At 37.0% G+C, this 17,595-nt stretch overlaps 1 protein-coding gene across 5 annotated transcripts in view; it reads left to right on the forward strand.

The window, feature by feature from the left end:
• Positions 1-17,595, forward strand: part of CLSTN2 (calsyntenin 2) — a 439,253-nt gene that overhangs the window by 351,405 nt on the left and 70,253 nt on the right. For all 5 annotated transcript variants that reach the window (XM_065074409.1, XM_065074406.1, XM_065074411.1 and 2 more), the window contains 3 exons: positions 1,382-1,577; positions 3,321-3,529; positions 8,454-8,603. In XM_065074409.1, coding sequence (XP_064930481.1) covers positions 1,417-1,577; positions 3,321-3,529; positions 8,454-8,603 — 520 coding nt within the window. In that variant the 5' untranslated portion in view covers positions 1,382-1,416. The remainder of the gene's footprint in view (positions 1-1,381; positions 1,578-3,320; positions 3,530-8,453; positions 8,604-17,595) is intronic.

The raw sequence follows: 17,595 nt of genomic DNA on the forward strand, positions 1-17,595 counted from the left end.
GGGGTGGTAGTTGAGAGAATATCCTAAAGAACTGGTGTTAATACTGAGTTTACCTAATCCCCACCCTCCCCACACACACCTCCTTCACATTTTTTCTTTCTCACACATAATAGGAATTATGAACTCTAACGCTTTTAGAGAGTCAGTGTATACCCTTTTTCTCTAAAAATAAACACTATATTATAGAAAAAAGAGAGTGAGGGGCCAGGCTTGAATTAGAGGTCGTAGATTTACATTTAGTTTAGTATATGGCAGTTGACTCAGATATGATTGGCAGGGAGATTTCCAAAAGGCTACAACTGTAAATTGGAAATAAATGGAAAAGGATTATGTGAGTGGGAGACAGCTTTGAATCTATAATGCATGGCCCAAGACTGACTTGCTCAGAAAAGAGCATGTGTTTAATGTGTCATAAAAATATTTAAGCCACATTGGTCTTTATATAAATATTTCATTTTTAAAGTTGGATTCTGAAGTGGCAAAAAATGATTTCAGCATGCATATCTTTGCCATCAGTAGGAAGGATAAAAAAATGAATCACCAGAAACTAGGGGGTTTTTTTCCCCCCTTCCAGACTCCTATTCTCATAAGATTTTTTTTTTTTATGTTATGTTTTGTGTCCAAATCAATTTTTTTAGTCCTTGGTATATCATCTGTTTTGTTATATAGTATTCCTCTGAGAGAAACTATAGATCTATTATATTAGGAGGCACTTTGGAGTCAGAGTGAGTTGCTGCCAAGAAGGCATTCATGTAAGAGAGTGTGAATGTTGCTGGGTGACTGAGATGTCCAAAACGGACACTTGTCTGTGTTCCTTCAACTGCTTCTGCTCCAAAGATGACATATGTCTGTAAATAAAGCAAGATATATTTTGAATGCGCCCATGTTCTGCATCATTAGTTTTGTTTACCGTTGGGAAACTAAACTGCAAGAATCTGAACATCTGCTACCAGCTGGCAGCTCAAGTGGCTCAAGGAAGGAGAGCGAGCAGTCAGAAAAGACCACGTCTAAGAAATTCTCTATTTTTCCCTCTGCTATTTTCTTTAACTAAATACAGTCTTCTTAATTTAGCTCAAAAATAGTTTAGGTCAACGTTGATGTTAGTGCCATATCTAGGGAATAGACTTTAGGGCTTTAACAAACCATTTAGTAGTGATAGGGAAGGAGAGAAGTACGTGACCAGAGCTGCACTCGCCACATCACACGTACAAGCATGTGGTCAGTGGCCCTGTCGAATGTATTCTAAACTGCTACCTGAGTGTGTGCTTCCCTTATCTATAACAACGTGTGTAAAACAAATGAATGCTACTTCATCAGTGTCACTGTAGCGCATAAGACACAGACCTCCCTGGTTATGATTGTTTTATACTATTCCTCACAGGTGAAATCTGTGCTTTTAAAATCCATGGACAAGAAATGCCCTTCGAAGCTGTTGTGCTAAACAAGACATCTGGAGAAGGTCGTCTTAGAGCAAAAAGTCCTATTGACTGTGAACTGCAGAAGGAATATACATTCATCATCCAGGCCTATGACTGTGGATCTGGACCAGGTGGAACAAACTGGAAGAAATCTCACAAGTGGGTGAAAATGAAGATGAATTCTTTTTTCCTTTGGTATCCATTTACTCTACAGTATATATCAGATTGAAGGGCTGCTTTTTATATCGTAGTAATGTAGAAGTCAAATAAGATTGTTGCAACAGTCCATCCACTTTTTATTCCTTTTTCCTTTAGGGAAATGTTTTTTCTTTCCTGCCTCTTGCAATTTGACCCATTCTGCAGTGGTTGCAGTGAAGCTTTTAATAGGGTCCCTGTTTAAGTGGAGAAATGCATCTCAGTATCTTTTCATTATTCTCAGCATCTCAGTTTATTTTCCCATTCTTGTTTTCATGTTAAATACAGTGACTAAGCAGATCATCCAGGACACATAAGTCAGCATTTAATTGATGCTTACAAATTCTAAATAGATTTTCTCTCTGTTAACCTGACTTAAAGTGGTAAAAGAAAAGAAAAATCACCTTTTGTTTTTTTACCATGTACGTGTTTATAAGCTGCAGCAGTGTTGCCTTTCCACAGTGTGTTTCTGACCTCGGCTTTTGGACAACGAGTCTCAGAGGAATTCAAATCCTCTGAAAAGGGGGTATTGAAGGTTAGTAGGTGATACTTTTTAGTGTGGAGCCAATTTCCTGCATAAGCCTAACTGGCACAGTGCCTTTTTCCCACTTCAATTCACGAAACAAAGCTTCAGACCATTTGTTATTGAAGACGAATTGAATTCTTGTGTAGATGTATAACTGTTGTACAAATTGTTCGTTTTGCTGAGAGCTATTTAAATAAATGATTAATAGTAATTATTCTTCCTTTTGCCTATCCAGGACACATTACAATTAAAAATTTAATTAGCTCTATAATTCATGCTGAACTTTTTCAGGGTATTTAGAGGGAAGCCTATGTGTCAAATAACCATCAAGTCACAGAAACAAGTTTTGCTTCGTATTATTAAACTTTGTTATGGTTTTCCCTCACATGTCAGCAACAAGCTAGAACGTTCCACTTAGGAAAGTTTTGGTCTAATCCTGACCAAATGAAATCGGGCCCATCAGGATCAGACTTTGTTACAATTTCTCGTAGCAGTTTGTATAGTAAACCACGTACTAAGCTGCGCTGCCTGGGTCCCAACCTTTACTACTGGCTCTGCTATTGATCTAGAAAGTCTCTTCATTTCTCTGTCCCTCTGTTACTTTGTCTATCAAACCAGATAGCAGATTCTTTTGAAGGACAATGTTTAGAGTTTGCTTATTAAATACTAAAAAGGCCTGTTATTTTTGACCCTCAAAGGTTTACACATACAATGTTGTAACTAATTAAAGCATTAAATAATTGTAATCAGCAGATGGTGAGAGGCTTATTTAATATCAAGGAATATTCATAAATTGACCATTTTTAGGTAGCGAATATGTAAGGTTACTGTAATTCTCTTCTTCTTTTTCTTTCTTTTTTTTTTTAATTAACCCATTTTAAAGTGGAATAATAACATTGACTTTCTGTTGGGGTGCGTTTTAAGAGGCAGACAAATTTTAATAAGGAGCACCGTGAAGCCCTCTACCTACAAGTTGTGACAGCAGGTTTTTACCTAGTGCCACATTAAGATATTAAGCAGGGCAAAATAAACATAAAAATTCAATAATATTTTAGCATGGTGTGTACATAGTTTTCTAGATATGCTTTGTTAGTGTTTTCAAGTGTTTTGAAAACAAACTATTAGTGCTGTGTCATGATAAATTAATTTTTCTCTTTGATGTCTGTCTTTACCTATTTTAGGGCAGTGGTCCATATCCAAGTAAAGGATGTCAATGAGTTTTCACCAGTATTCAAGGAGAGCATGTATAAAGCCACCGTGACAGAAGGGAAGATCTATGACAGCATACTGCAGGTAGAAGCCATAGACGAGGACTGTTCCCCACAGTATAGCCAGATCTGCAATTATGAAATTGTCACAACTGATGTTCCTTTTGCCATTGACAGAAACGGTGAGTGTGGAGAACGAGCAATTGTAAGTTCTGGGACAGGTAGTAGTAATTTCTGTAGATAAATTCCTTATTGATACTAGCTGATAACTGGGCTTGAGTTTTAACTCAAGAGAGTAATCCTGTTCTCACCTCTGAGAACAAAAGATCCATTTCACTGGGAAATTCCATCTCTTTTATGTAAGATTTGGTCAGAAAGTGCCACCATAATTTATTGTGGAAAGTAAAGCCTCAGTTTCAGATGAGCAATATATTTATGTCACTCAGTCCATTCTCTTAATTGTCTCAAATGTAGTCTCCCATCCAACTGATGGCATTTCCTAATGCAGCATGTAGCCCTACATACTAGGGTTTATTCACTGGTTTGTAGCTAGTCCCATTCTTCTAAACTTTCTGAAGCAGAGTCTAAGTGTAGAATTCACAATAGTCCAGATATGTTTATTGATTGTTAAAACTTTCAGGGCATGGGTCCACAGATCTACCCATTTGTGGTGCTCCTGGAGCAGATTTTAGTTGGTGTTCTAGTGTATATACAATTATAGGAAAAATAATGAACCATATTACGTTTTCCATATGCAGCAGTTTTGGACTCCAGTAGCCCTGTCAGCTTCCTGCTTTTCCCAGTCAAGTTCTCACCAGGGAAAAGCACAGAACTTGACGCTGAGTTTGGGAGAGGTGACTGGGCTGCATTAAGAATGTGGTGAAGATCCTCCCTCCTATTCTCTGCTTGCTTCAGACAATACACAGGAGTAGCGTTGTTTTTCAAGTACTTCAGCAGTCCCATATTGGCATCGCTTTGTAGATAAGAGTCTTTGTTATTGATATTCACGTGTGCGGAGTTGTGCAGAAATTCAAGATGAAAATTTCTCTTCTCACAGAACTTGCTTCCCCAGAACAAGCACCCTGTGTTCATGCCCAGCAATGCTCTGCTTTATCTTTCCTAACAGAAGCGTTTAATCCATGTTTTGTGTAGAACGAGGATACTCTTTGAAAGTCAAATCTGATTTTTGGCCAAATTGGAAATTGAATACATGCATGGAGCTACTGTTTTCTCTAAGCAGTCATTTTCATGTTGGGATGTTTTATAAAATCCTTTCCCCTATTCAATAATTATTCATCTTTATTTGTGCAGTTCTTGTACAATGCACAGCTGAGCACCAAAAGCTAATAACGTGTTAGCATTAATAAATTGTAAATGACATTGGGGAAAAAAGCTGTCTTGTTAATAATACATTGGGAGGAAAGCATACTACATAGGAGGTATAATCATGATGAGTACATTTGTGTTTAAATAAATGAGGTCAGCTGGCACAGTAATCTTTTGCCAGAGCAATTGCATAAAGGATTTTTTTATAGGAAGGGGGCATTTGGAAGAAGATGTTTGTGTGCATTCCCTAGAAGATTTTCTTCTCTGTTTTGTTTGTTGTTTGTTTTTTTTTTTCCTAATTGTGAGATTTCCTCTGTTGTCATAAAAGGAAGTTTTCCATATTTCTGTTTGAAACCACAGTTTTCCCAGAGCTTTTCATGACTTGCCAGTATGGCGCTGGATACTTACATCAGTCACAGGTGGTTTCATTATTTCATACCAAGTTTATGACAGATACCGCAGATAAATAAAACACGGAGATTAGTATGATAGAGAGCAGACATCCCTTTTGCTTATGCCTTTTCGGCTCCTATCACACAGCACAGCTGGCTCGTGAGTGATCATGGGTTTCTTACACAGGCATGATCAAAAGGATATGAAGCGTCAGGAATCTTTGGTTATCTCTCTGTCCTCATGTGCCTGGGACCTGCTTTTCAGCAAAGGCAATGAGAAAATCATTGATTTAAATGTGACTTTAAAGCCTGCACTGAATAATTGGTAGAAGGTTGTAATACTTGCAGTTTCTTGGTCATGAATTCAATTAATATTTTTTGATCTATTTGTTCACTAAAAGCACAGTGCTGTCACAATCAACAGTAATTGGGGTCTAATTTGCATTTTTTTTAGATAATGGTAATTGCTTAAACCCACTGGGATTAGAGACAGAGTTAAAATAGATGGTTGCACTTTCATTTTGTGACAGAAATATGTTGTTTAGTTCCAACGTATTTCATTGCTGAGAATGTCTCTCTGTGCCAACTGATATAAACTTACTCTGGTACAAATGCTTTGGCATTGTGCCCAGTTCTGTTACCTGTAGGATGTTTAGAACAGGTATATGAGATGCCTGGAACTGTCTGTTAATACTGTGCTAATTAGGATTTTGTTTATAGGGGGTTTTTTTACCCATTGTGAAAAGCAAATCTAGGTTCTTGTGTTGTTTCCAAGTTAGGTGTTTTGGATTTTGTTTGTTTTTGCTTTTTAGTAATGTAAGTGTGGAATTTCATATCAGTCCCAGGTGGTGTTTATTTTTTGTTTTCACTACCAGCCTATGAAACAAATCATAAACACAGGCCTTTAGAAAGATGAACATGCTATTCCATCAGCTTTTTTTCTTTTGGCAGATCATTGTCTTTTTGGCAAAACTTGATTCTTGTATCTAGATCAAACGAGTGAGCATTTTGTTACCCCGAAAAACTATATTACACATTGGGGAACATGTGGAGAAACAGAGAGAGAACTCTCCATACTGTAGCAGTGCACAGTCTGCTTCCCATCACCAAACTGTATAAGGCACCCAGCACTGGCACAGGAAGCAGCATTCGGCTCTGGTGTAGTTCTTGTAGATCTTTGTAGTTAGGTGCCTAAAGGTAGGGAATATAGGGCTTCCCATGTACATTTGGCAACTTTGACCCTTGATATATAATTTTTTTGTGAAAAAAAATACATTGTGTTATAAAACTGTAGCACTAATAACATTGACTCTTGTATACGATGAGCCTGACTTGGAAGGTAATGAACTCTTGGTCATAAAATACAACTGTGTAAAGTCAAAGACAAATTTATGCTTTGCTGTGCAAAGGATTTGAACTAAAGGTATAAGACACAATATGTTTTAAGAGACTTGCATGTAACTTAGTTTAGTTGTCTTCTTAGCACAGAACCCACATCATCAAGTGAGCTATATCACTATTGTTTCTTGAGAATTATCTTGCCTGATCATGGACTAAAATAATACCAAGGAGAACCAAATTGTGAAATACGAAGATTCACCTAAGAAAAAGTATAATGCAGAAAGGAAAGAACAACTAAGCAGATATTAAATAAATCATTAAGTATATAGTGGTAGTTTTTCATTAAGTCTGCTTAGGCAGGTACTAATCAAGCAACTCAAGATAGTAAAATGAGTAGATTAAACTGTTTTACTAATTACTAACTGAAAAACCAAGTAGTATTATAGTTGATATTGTTATTGCAGTTGCTTTTGTGATGGCAAGAACAGATAGCTGCCTGACAAAGTGAGGTGCCTGAGAGAGAACCAAGGCAGCTGTAGAACACAGCAATGTTTCTGTATTAGTCTTCAGCAGGTCCTTCTGCTTCTCCATTTGAGACAAAATTAGTGAGAAGGTTTGTCACCCTCTGTGCCCTGCTCAGCAAGGGAGGGGTAAAGACTCAAAGTTAACAGAAAGTGGAGTATGGCACCTGATTTATAAATGCAGATGTGTCTTTTTAAGCTACAAATTTTGAACCAAAAGGGAGTGATAATTGCAAAAGCAGCCTTCCTTCAGACCTGACTTTGCATTAGTTTCAACTAAACTACTAAAGTTAGCTTTGATGTAGTAGTAGTCAGGAAAGCTTTTGGTTCTGACCAATTAAGGAGGGTGCATCAGAGAGAGAGGCCTGCTGAAAGTCTTTACTAATTAAACTAATGGAGGTTTAGTGAAAGACTTAAGTTCCATTTGTCTGCTTTCACCTGACTCTCATTCATTTGAATAATAAATAAATAAATGAGATTATAAAAACCCACAGCACCCAAACCCCCAAACAATGCCAGCATGCCTATCAACAGATGGGTTAACCAGCAGCTATTGGAATCAGATCACTGTTTTTGACTGCACTCCAGGATTTGGGTGCTCCCCATTCCAAATTTAGCCCAACAATTTGATTTTCAGAACCGTGTTTGAAGGCAGTTGTTTTGCACAGCATTAATCCAGAGTAAGCTTGTTTCTTCAATTCTAGAACAAACATCCTCAGATGTATAATGAGATGGTATAATAAACAACCCTGAACAGAAGTGTGAAACGTATCAAACAGTCTCAAGTTTCAATTTGAGCAAGAAGTGTATTTCAGTGGAAATGGACAGAAATTAAATGCTCAACACAGTAATTAAGAAAACATACATTCTGCGTGGTGATCTTCCAGTCCTGCAGGAGGTTCTCTCAGAAAGATATTACCCTTTCCCTGTGGAAGTTGTAATGCCTCTGTTCCCAAAACAATTTGTCACCTTTATATGTGTGTCCGATTCAGCAGATAATCTCTGTTGTTGCCAGATTTTATTTTCTATGTGATAGCTGTGCTGTCATATCAAATACCACTAACTGCTCTAATGTAGAAGGTGAATCTGGGGCTTTTCCTATTTTTGAAACAGAGGTGTTAAAGGGCTAAAAATCTCTCTCACCAAAAGTGTAATAGCTTTAGGGGAAAAAGGAAGATACTTGTACTGGAGAGATGCAGTAGGTCTCAGGAATGTGGCTGCTTTGTTAAAGGATTGTATTGTATGAGATTGTATGAGAAGATGTAGAAAATGAGTTTGCACCTACTCATACTATACATTTCAAGATGCCCATATCATATCGCTACCATCTTATATTTGCCTAAGAATTTCTCTGTTTCTCTGCTGTATTGATAGAAAATACTTCTCATTCCTTGTAACTGTCCTACATGTGCATGTCCCATGTGTTTCAAAGAGCTTTCTGGTCACAACCAGGACCTAAATGTTATAGTCTGTATATGCTTAGCCAAGAAGTAATTTCTGAATGTTATCTTCTATTGAATCTATAGGTAACATCAGAAACACAGAGAAACTAAACTATGATAACCAGCACCAGTATGAGATAATGGTCACAGCCTTCGACTGTGGGCAAAAACATGCAACCGAAGATGTCTTAGTACGAGTTAACGTCAAACCAGTGTGCAAACCAGGCTGGCAAGGTAAGGTTTAATAGTTTATATATACATATCTTTTTGTTGTTGAAATCTCTTTTAATCTGTGTTTTCTCTCCACCTCGCGGCACAGTAAGGAAACTAGGGTGCCTATTGCAGTGGTATAGAAAACTTAGGCGTACTGCATTTCAAGCCTGTTAAAAAAGTGAATAATAATTCCATACTTGTTTACCTTTGCTGTGTTTCTTCTCTGATTGGAACAAAGAATGGATTAGAAAAAAAGACAAATTTCTGTTATTGTAAGCTATTTTATAATTCAGTCTGAAGGTACTGAAAAAAAAAAATTATTTGCCTTTCTCCTACTACTCTTTTAAATAGAACGTTTGAAGCCACTGTGGCAAGGTAGTTTTCCCATGTGTGCCAGAGCTGCTCAGATTATCTTGTTCCAGGGACAGGATTGGCTTTCACATGCATGCAGGTGTGAGTCAAAGCATGGTAGTGGGAGTGAAAGGCATTTTTTTATCCTGATTACTGTATTTGTCTCAAGACATTTCAGTAGGAATTGGTTTTCTAAAAATATTGTAAGGATCTACAGTCTACTTTGTCTAAGAATGGAGAAAAACCCAGCTGGCAATGTACTAGGAATGTAGATATGCCACAAATTATAAGGAATTAAGATGAAAATGAGGGCTGTATTACAGACAAACCAACTGAATGTAGCCATACTATGCAGATGTCATTCAGGACTAACATGACTTTCATAATTGTAATTTTTTGAAAAGACTGAGAAGGAAAAAAACAGTTTAGCTGTTGTAGTTGAAGGTAAATTTGCAGACAGACATTGAGAAGGAAAAAAGGTTTTATTTGTAAAATGAGAAGCCCTGGTCTCGAGGACCTTGTAAGGAAATGTGTGCAGTGTCGTGATTCCATTTCACAGTCCTCACTTAGAGGACACATCTTAATTTTTCAGGGATGTACCAGTTTCCCACACACACAACTACTTTGAAGAGCATTTTTATTAAAGTTGTAGAATACTTATGAACTATTTCCACATTTTCTGATCCTATTGCTCAAAATCACAAGATTTATTCTATAAAACCAATGGTCTTTTTACACTGTAGATATTTTTCTGTTCCATTTTATGGAGTAATCTCAAATTAAATACAAATTAGCTTGTAATTTGTATTAAAATAGGTGCAATTGTTGATTTTTTAAATCTCCATATTATTTCCATTTAGAAATTTTATTGATTGAATATTTTTTGCAAAGATATCTTACTTATGGTGTGTTTATGTTGTCCAATGTTGTCATATTTATTTCATAGTTCAAGCATTAATTATAGGACAGATGGTCATTGCTGGTCCCATGAGTTGAATACAGACACTAGGCAGCCAATAAAATTAACAGAAACAGCCTCAAATAAGGTGTTTGGGTTTGGGGTTTTTTATGAGGTTTGGGATTTTTTGATGCTTTGTTCATTTTAGATCACATAAAGTGTTTACAAGCTATTTAAGTTTTTAATGAAAAGCTGGAATTCAGCTTTATTTCATGCATACAAAATGTATTTTCTTCTGTTCTACAAGTCAGAGCTGTATGTGGCTGATGGTTTGGTTAACACTAGCTATTTAATATGAGGGACTGCCAGCTTGTTATTTTTAGTGTGATGGTGCGAAAAGAGAGAAAACAGCAGATATAAAGCAACAGTTTTTAGAAAAAGAATGTAATACATAGGAAAGTTTAAAGCAGCTTGCAAGGTAAAAATATGAAATAGCTCATTATGTTCTGCTCTAGCACATTTCCCTGCCATCATTGTGGAATGGTGCCGTTCCCTCTGTCAGACAGGTGGCTGCTTCACCTTCTTGCTGTGTCTCCAGGTCACAGAGCACAAAGTGCAAGTGGGTGGTGTTTGTTTGCCTACTCAGGGCATAAGGTATTTAGCTAAAGAATTGGGTAGACATGATTTTAGTTCTTAAATACTAAGTCATTATTTATAATTTGAAAATGAGCTGCATCATAATACTTCCAGAAATGCCTACATTTCTCTTAGTTTTGTGGGTTTTTTGTGCTTACTTGTTTTTAAAGGTGAAGATAATCATATAGGTGTTATTTTCCGCTTTGAGACAATATCTATAAAAATTAATTGTTGCTGGGAAAAAAAAAAAAAATCAAATAAGCAAAACCTACTTAAAGAGAAGATCAGGAGACTTGGAATTTAGGGTATTTATAGTGTTTTTCTTCCCAGTGTCTGTCGCTCTGTGACCTCCCCATGAAGAGGCAGCCAACAGTTATGCTCAGTCTTCTTGGAAATAATGTTATATTTGAAAAGATTGGATGAATAAGAGAGATACAATGATGTTTTGCTTGACAGAAATTATGAATATTCTAAGCCTTTGGTTATAACATAGAAGTTACTGAAATATAACATGATTTTCTTTTTCTTGTTCTTCAGTGTTAGCTTGAATAAATAAACACTTGGAATTTCTATTTATAGCATTGGCAGTTATTTCTTTGAAGTTACTGGCTTTAGTGATCTGTAATATTGTTCAGTTCTTTCTGTAACTATTGAGAATAGACATTGTAGTAGTCTAATGCACATTCAGTGTTAAAAATTTCAGTGCATTAAATTTCAATGCAGATGCCCTTCAAATAACCTCCATTGCGCAGGGGTGGGACAGGGACAAATAGGTTTATGTAAAACAGTGTACAAAGTTATTCCTGTTTCTAGAGGCCAATCACACGTGACTGACAAAGTATAGCAGAGCAAAAAAGACTCAACAAGCCAAGGTGCTATCATTTAAACGGTATTCCCTTGGGCTATTAGCATTTAAGTCTTCATTAAATCTTGGAGTTACTTCCCTGCTCTCTGAAGATGGACATTAATATAGTCAGGAAGCATTCCCACACAGACATTTTCAGAAAAAAAAATAAGCTTCTGCTTTATCAAGAAGATACTTTAGAAACAAACTTGACCCAAACTGACATCAAACCATTCTGAGAAGACCACTCTGGAATGTTATTGTACCATAAGCAAGCTAAAATTGTAAATCAATTAACTGAATTAATTCCTAATCAGTTAATTTAATTGGAATATCTCATTAGCAAGTTTTGTCAACTGACTTCTGCAGCTATTCTACAAATTCTCTTCATGCTGTGTGTTAATCTCTGTGATTTTCAGTGATCAGTTACTTCCAGGTAAGTAAAGAGACAACACTATAAAGAAAAGCTAGATGATAGTATTTGACATCATAATGGGTAGATTTGCAGTTGAAGTTATTTCTATTTTTTTTTTTCTCTTTAAACACAATTAGTGGTTTTCTACTAATTCTTCAGCACATTGCCTGGGGTTCTGTCCATTCCTCCAGGACTTGGCCTTTGCTGCAGTTCTGTGGACAGAGAGCAGACATGATGCTCTTTCCTCTTGATTCACGTCCAGTGTGGTTCTTTTCATTACAGTAATTTTAATGTTTAATTGACTTCTGTTAAGTTACTTCTGCCTTATTCAAAGCAGGGTAGACAGACTTCTGGCAACACAGTACTAATTGTCCATACAGTATTTTTATTAAAAAACATGAGGTGAAATGAGAAAGTCACAAACCTTTAATCTACACCATATTTTCTGTAGCTCATTTATGGTACCATAATATTGGGTTTTTTCTTATTTCTGCTACTTGTAGGAACAGTCTTCATAAAAACGAAGAAGTTACTAGTTTTTATCCTAGTGGGATAAAAAATGGAAATATTAAACAATGTACTGAAAGATGCAAGATAGCAGAAAATTGAAAACAATTACTCCTGTACTAAGCTCTCTGGTGCTACATGGGAAGAAAATAAATAGGAGTTTAGCCTCAAAAAATGAAGGGTAGAATCACATCCTCAAAAACTTAAAATATCTTTTGAGCAACTAAACCAAAAGTTAGGTTGTTCCCTTAAATGCAATTTATTTCAGGCAGGAAGCGGTTATTAATGCATAAAACACAAAAGCTCCTCTAAACCAATCAGCTGAATACCCCAGTGAAGTATCAGGGGACTCTGCCTTTTCTGAAACAAACAGGGAAGATTGAATGTGTTTCTTGGGGAGGCAAGTATGGAGCAAAGACAACAATCCAAAAATTAAAAATCACATTGTCTCCTTGACCAAATAGGACCTGTTTTTTTTCTGCCAAATTTAATATGGCCCTTACCTGAGCAATGATCACTAATCTTCAGCTTAAGAGAAACTTCAGACTCTCATTAGAAGACAGGATTTCACAGCATCCAGCCTGAAGTGTTTTACTAATTTGAAAAGATTTCCTAACCTTATCTTCAAGTCCTGTGAACCCATGTACTCACTTAACCTAATTACCTGAGGGAGTAATATAAAGTAGAAGTTCCTAAAAAATTCATTAAAATAAAAATCCTTAAAAATTCAATTACTTTCTGCTTAGCGTTTGCTTAAACATAGTTTTTAAATAAAAGCTTCTCTTTGTTTATTTACCTAATAGACTATAAAAATATTTAATAAGTTAATGTATCAGAGATACTGCATGCTACTTCTTTAGGGTTTGTAGGGCTCACTAAGGTGACCTAGAGCTTTGCTACCACAAAAAGGCACATTCTTATCACCTCTTTAATGTCATTCAGAGGCCATGTACAGGGCATATCAGCTGAAACGTAATCTTCCCTTTGTTCAGAGCAGGGCAGGACCTTCTCTTTTAGTAGCTGGGTGATCTTAGAGTACTTCTGAGTGAACATACTTCATAGGTGCTATTTGCAGTAGATGCTGAGTGATTTTATACTGGTATTCATGGGAGCTTTCTAATAAAATCCAATTACAGTGGAAAACCAAAACTGTATTCGCTTTTGAGCTGTCAGTGCTTTTAGCATGGAACAATATGATTACTAAAGCAATTGGGTATTTGGAGGAGGGTGGTCAAGTACAGAAACCTTGCTTATGAAAATAATATTCCTGTTCTTCAGGAACAATTCTGAAGGCCCAAATATGTTCTGCAATAAATATAAATCATTTTCTATTCTTCTTGTGCACATACCCAACAGTTTTAAATGCAGTGCTTGTATTGTTTTAGCTATAAGGTATTTACCCATCTTTTTAGAATGAAATTTATTGCAAAGCAAGGAGCCTTTATGCCAGTCTGGTCTTGGAGCTGCTGTGCCTGTATTAGCCATACATTCTTAAGACAAGGTAATTGTAACAAAATGCTTACATTCAGCTATTAACTCGAATGGCACCATTTTGGTAGAATACCCACTGTTTAAATACCCATTTCAGACATTTGAAAATAAATTGAACATCTGAGTACTTTTAATTTTTGAGCTCAAAGTTTGCATAAATTCATACTCACTTATGTTCTTCTATCAGCAACATTCTTTTGTTTGGCTACCAGACATATTTAGAGAATGCAGTCATACCTGATTCAATCTAAATTTTAAGATATGCTCTCTCCTCAGCAAATTCTGTGTATATATTACAGCTAAATACATCTTTCCTGAACACTCCAGATGAGGTGTTACTGCATTTCTTTTTACCACAGCCTCTTACTGGTAACACGGTTCTTTATATATTCCAAGACTACCTTTCTGTTGCCTGGCTATATCAGACTGGTGGCTCATGGACATGCTGTTATTGACTGAATGGAATCAGCTTTTTTTCCAGGTGTCATTTTTCAGTGATGACTCCCCAGCTTGCCGGGTCCCTGAGCATGCGCTGGCACTTCGTGTCGTTACTACCAAGCAATATTTCTATAACACCAGTTCTCAAGGTCATCTTGTTCTGTACATGGGATATCCTCTTTCTATATCGACTTCCAATGTAGAATTGCCTTCCAATTTTGTCACTAGCAGAAGTGATTAACGCAGTCCTGGCTTTGCACCAAGACCATTAATGGAAATATCAAATAACGATCCCAAGGCAGATTCACAAGGATCTTTACTAGTTCTTCCCTGTGTACCACAAACTTTACCTTTTCAGAGTAACCCATTATTGCCCTCTCTTTAGGCAGTTCTATATTATGTAACAATTGAAATACTAAAGCCTGACTTTTCCATCTTAACTCATGCAAGAAAACATTCATTTTAGACCTATTTAACTGGATTCTTATTTCCATATACCTCTGTGGAGGTTCATTCCTTTGTTCATTTTTCTGCATTTACAACTACAAAACCATCTTTCCTTTTTTTCAATTTTCATTGCAAGATCTCCATGAGCTTCACTGGGACAATTATCATTTCACTGAGAAATTTCTTACCTCTCAGATGCAGCTGATGGTTGGTGGTTCCATTGACAATTCATCCACTCAGAAGTTAAAGCACTACAGGATATCCAGTTAGGTTTGAAGCTTTTCTGTATTTTTTTTTCCTCCACACAAAAATCTTCGACATATTCTTGCACCATGGGCTTAAAAATTCCAGAGTTTCCACACAAGTTTTGACATCCTCAATTCAATTGAATTCAGTAACTAATGCTTCAGAGTCTTTCTTATGGAATTTGAGAAGCTCTTTGCATGCTTCTTAGTAGAGAAATCCTTGGAACACCAGGATTCAAACAGTAGTCGCAGCCCTTGTTCTCCAGGACAACTGGGAAGCTGCTTCTTCCCATAACAATATATTTTTTCGGTAGTTTGTTCTTCTGCAAACATTACAAGTCTCTAACCACATCTAAATGTGATGTCAAGGAGTACCAAGAGTAGGACTACTCCCAAAAGGAAGGCAAGCCAGGAGTCAAGTCTAATAACAGGGCTGGCAGAGCCTTCATCACCAAGAGCCAACCTGTTACCCAACTGATGTGAGCAGAACAGACCCAGAGATGGGGACCAGGTTCAGCCAAGAGCCCAGATCCTCAGGCATGTTCATGGTGAGGAGGCAGGTCCCAGGAAGTTGATCCATAGATGAGAGTTAGGATCATGTCACTGAGCAGGTCCATAGTGATGAGGCCAGTCTGTCAAGCCAGAAAGTCAGTCTGTGGGTTGACTTCTGGATAAATGGACCCTATGGCCAAAGCTGTGGCTGAGCTAGAGAACACCACCTCTGCAGCATCATAGGTCAGGCTAGGTTGAAGTGCTGGGGCTGAGCTTAAATAGAGCTCCTGGCCCATGGATGTGAATGGAGGCCCCAGGAGAGGCTTATGGAGGCTCATTACGGCTTTATTAGTGCACTTGGGGCTCTGACATCCAGTTTGTTGCAGGAAATACCTATTACTATTCAAATACAAACTTACAACAAATAATAGTTAAACCTCTGCTGTAATTTCCTATTTTTTAGATATTTTTGTTTTGCATAATTAGGCACCATTATGGCTTGGGGATTTATCACTCGTTGGATTATTCAGTGTCACTAGTTTGGGCACAGCTGCTGTTCCATTATGGTGCACTAACTCCTGCAACAGCAGACTTTACCACTATCCTGCAGTTGTCCAAATTTCTGTTGCTGTTTTTTTTGTTTTTTAAACTGTCAGCATACCATAGAAAGAAGATGTGTATATGGCTGTTTCTTTAGGCTTATGAGATCTGCATTCAAATTTCTTAGCAAACTGTGGTGCCTTAGGTGGGCTTTGGAAGTTAGTTTGAGTCTTCTCTGTGCCATGGAGAGGCTTTAACTGGGTCAAACTTTCTGATTATCATTTCTTTAACAAATCACTCATCATATTTAACATCCTTAAATTTATATGTGGCATGAGATTTAGGAGTCATGTCACTTGTATCTTACTAGCTTGTAGATTAGCTGTCAAACCTAAAAAAAAATCTATTAGTTTTCACAGAATTGCAGAATGGTTGGGGTTGGAAGGGACCTCTGGAGATCATCCAGTCCAACCCACCTGCTAAAGCAGGTTCACCAGAGCAGGTTGCACAGGAATGTGCCCAGGCAGTTTGAATGTCTCCAGAGAAGGAGACTCCACAACCTCCGGAGCCTGTTCCAGCGCTCTGGCATTGTTTGTATGTTTGTTTTTGTTGCATAATTAGTGGTGCTGGATGTGAAACAACCTTTTCTCAAAAATAAATGAACAGAACTTTAAATATTATTTTGCCACGTTGGTTAAAAACATTCATATTTTATGTATACGTGCATACATCTGTATGGATAGTGTATATATATATATAAATTTAAAAATAGAGGGAAATATTTAATAAGAAGTATCCTAAACGGTATTTGTTACTTGTGGTATTTGTGTGTGTCATTAAACACACAAAAGAAGCATGATTGTAGCTGACAGTTAAATCTTGTTTTGTTTTTGGCATAACTTCTACCAAACTTCCCTAGCACAACACATCTGGTAGGAGTTGTGGCAACCATCGCAAAGCTTCACATTTGGTTCCCAGGAGAAAAAGCTTTTTTTTTCCTGTCGGTGGTGACTGCTTGACCCTTTAAAACTTAGCAAATTGTTTTTAGAAAATGAGGGTCTGTGCAGCACACAGTGACATTGATGGATCCTGGAAGTAGCGTTCTGCTGGTGCTTATTACCTGCTTTGTGTCCAGTTAAGCAGGGGCATCCTCCTTTGTAAAATTGTCTACTTAACAAATGGGAATGTGCTTACACAAGCTGAACAGACCTCTGGTTAAGTAGTTCAGGTTCTTCACAGAAACAAAGGTATTTAAGAAAGGGCTGGACAGAGATGACTACCAGTCTTTTTTCTACTTTCCTCCTGAGATGACAAGACATAGCAGATTATCCATTTTAACATTAATGATATACTTTAAAATGAGAATAATAACATGGACTCATAACACGGACTGTAATCTGTGTCAAGAAACAGCATTCAAAATTTTTGAAAGATCTCTTGCAAGGCTGAGTTTTCCTTTATGCAAGTAAAAATTTTCTTTTCAGAAGGTTTGAGGAGGGCTAATCAGGAAATGGGGAGCACAGCAGATGGATTGATTGTGTGTCTTGTGGTTTGGTTTGGTTTTGGTTTTTTTCCAAATGGGAAAGTGGGAAACTAAAGCCCTTTGATTTTCTTTTTTTTGTTTTTTTCTTAGATTGGTACAATTTAAAAGCCCATAGAGAGAATGCTGCCCAAGAGAATATATGCAGGAACTGTTACCCTGTGTCTGT

The sequence above is a fragment of the Columba livia genome, chromosome 9 (genome assembly GCF_036013475.1).
Source record: "Columba livia isolate bColLiv1 breed racing homer chromosome 9, bColLiv1.pat.W.v2, whole genome shotgun sequence".
Taxonomy (NCBI): Eukaryota; Metazoa; Chordata; class Aves; order Columbiformes; family Columbidae; genus Columba; species Columba livia.